General features: G+C 52.9%; 1 protein-coding gene across 1 annotated transcript in view; it reads left to right on the top strand.

Moving 5' to 3' along the window:
• EMH_0092520 (uncharacterized protein) overlaps window positions 1-20 on the top strand; it is a gene marked incomplete at both ends in the record, with an annotated part of 904 nt that extends 884 nt beyond the window's left edge. Inside the window, one exon of the mRNA XM_013501849.1 lies at window positions 3-20. Within this exon, the coding sequence (XP_013357303.1) occupies window positions 3-20 (18 nt within the window). The remainder of the gene's footprint in view (window positions 1-2) is intronic.
• Window positions 21-257: the final 237 nt, after the last annotated feature.

Here is a 257-nt window from a genome sequence, read left to right as displayed (position 1 = left end):
CCATGAGCAGCAGCAACTAACAGCAATACTGAAAGAAGCAGCAGCCCCTGCAGCGAACAACTTTGTCCTTATCTTCACTCAGCAGCAGCAGCAACAGCAGCAACAGCAGCAGCACCAACAGCAGCAACTGCTGCAGCAGCAGCAACAGCAGCAGCAATAGCAGCAGCAGCAACAGCAGCAGCAGCAACAGCAGCAGCAGCAGCAGCAGCACGGTTTACATTAGCTTTTTCTACAGCTGCCTTGGAGTTGTGTCTGAA

The sequence above is a fragment of the Eimeria mitis genome, genomic scaffold (genome assembly GCF_000499745.2).
Source record: "Eimeria mitis Houghton genomic scaffold, Emh_scaff7736, whole genome shotgun sequence".
Classification (NCBI taxonomy): domain Eukaryota; phylum Apicomplexa; class Conoidasida; order Eucoccidiorida; family Eimeriidae; genus Eimeria; species Eimeria mitis.
The sequence above is the reverse complement of the archived record's forward strand: the minus strand, read 5'-3'. Positions and strand labels throughout refer to the sequence as shown.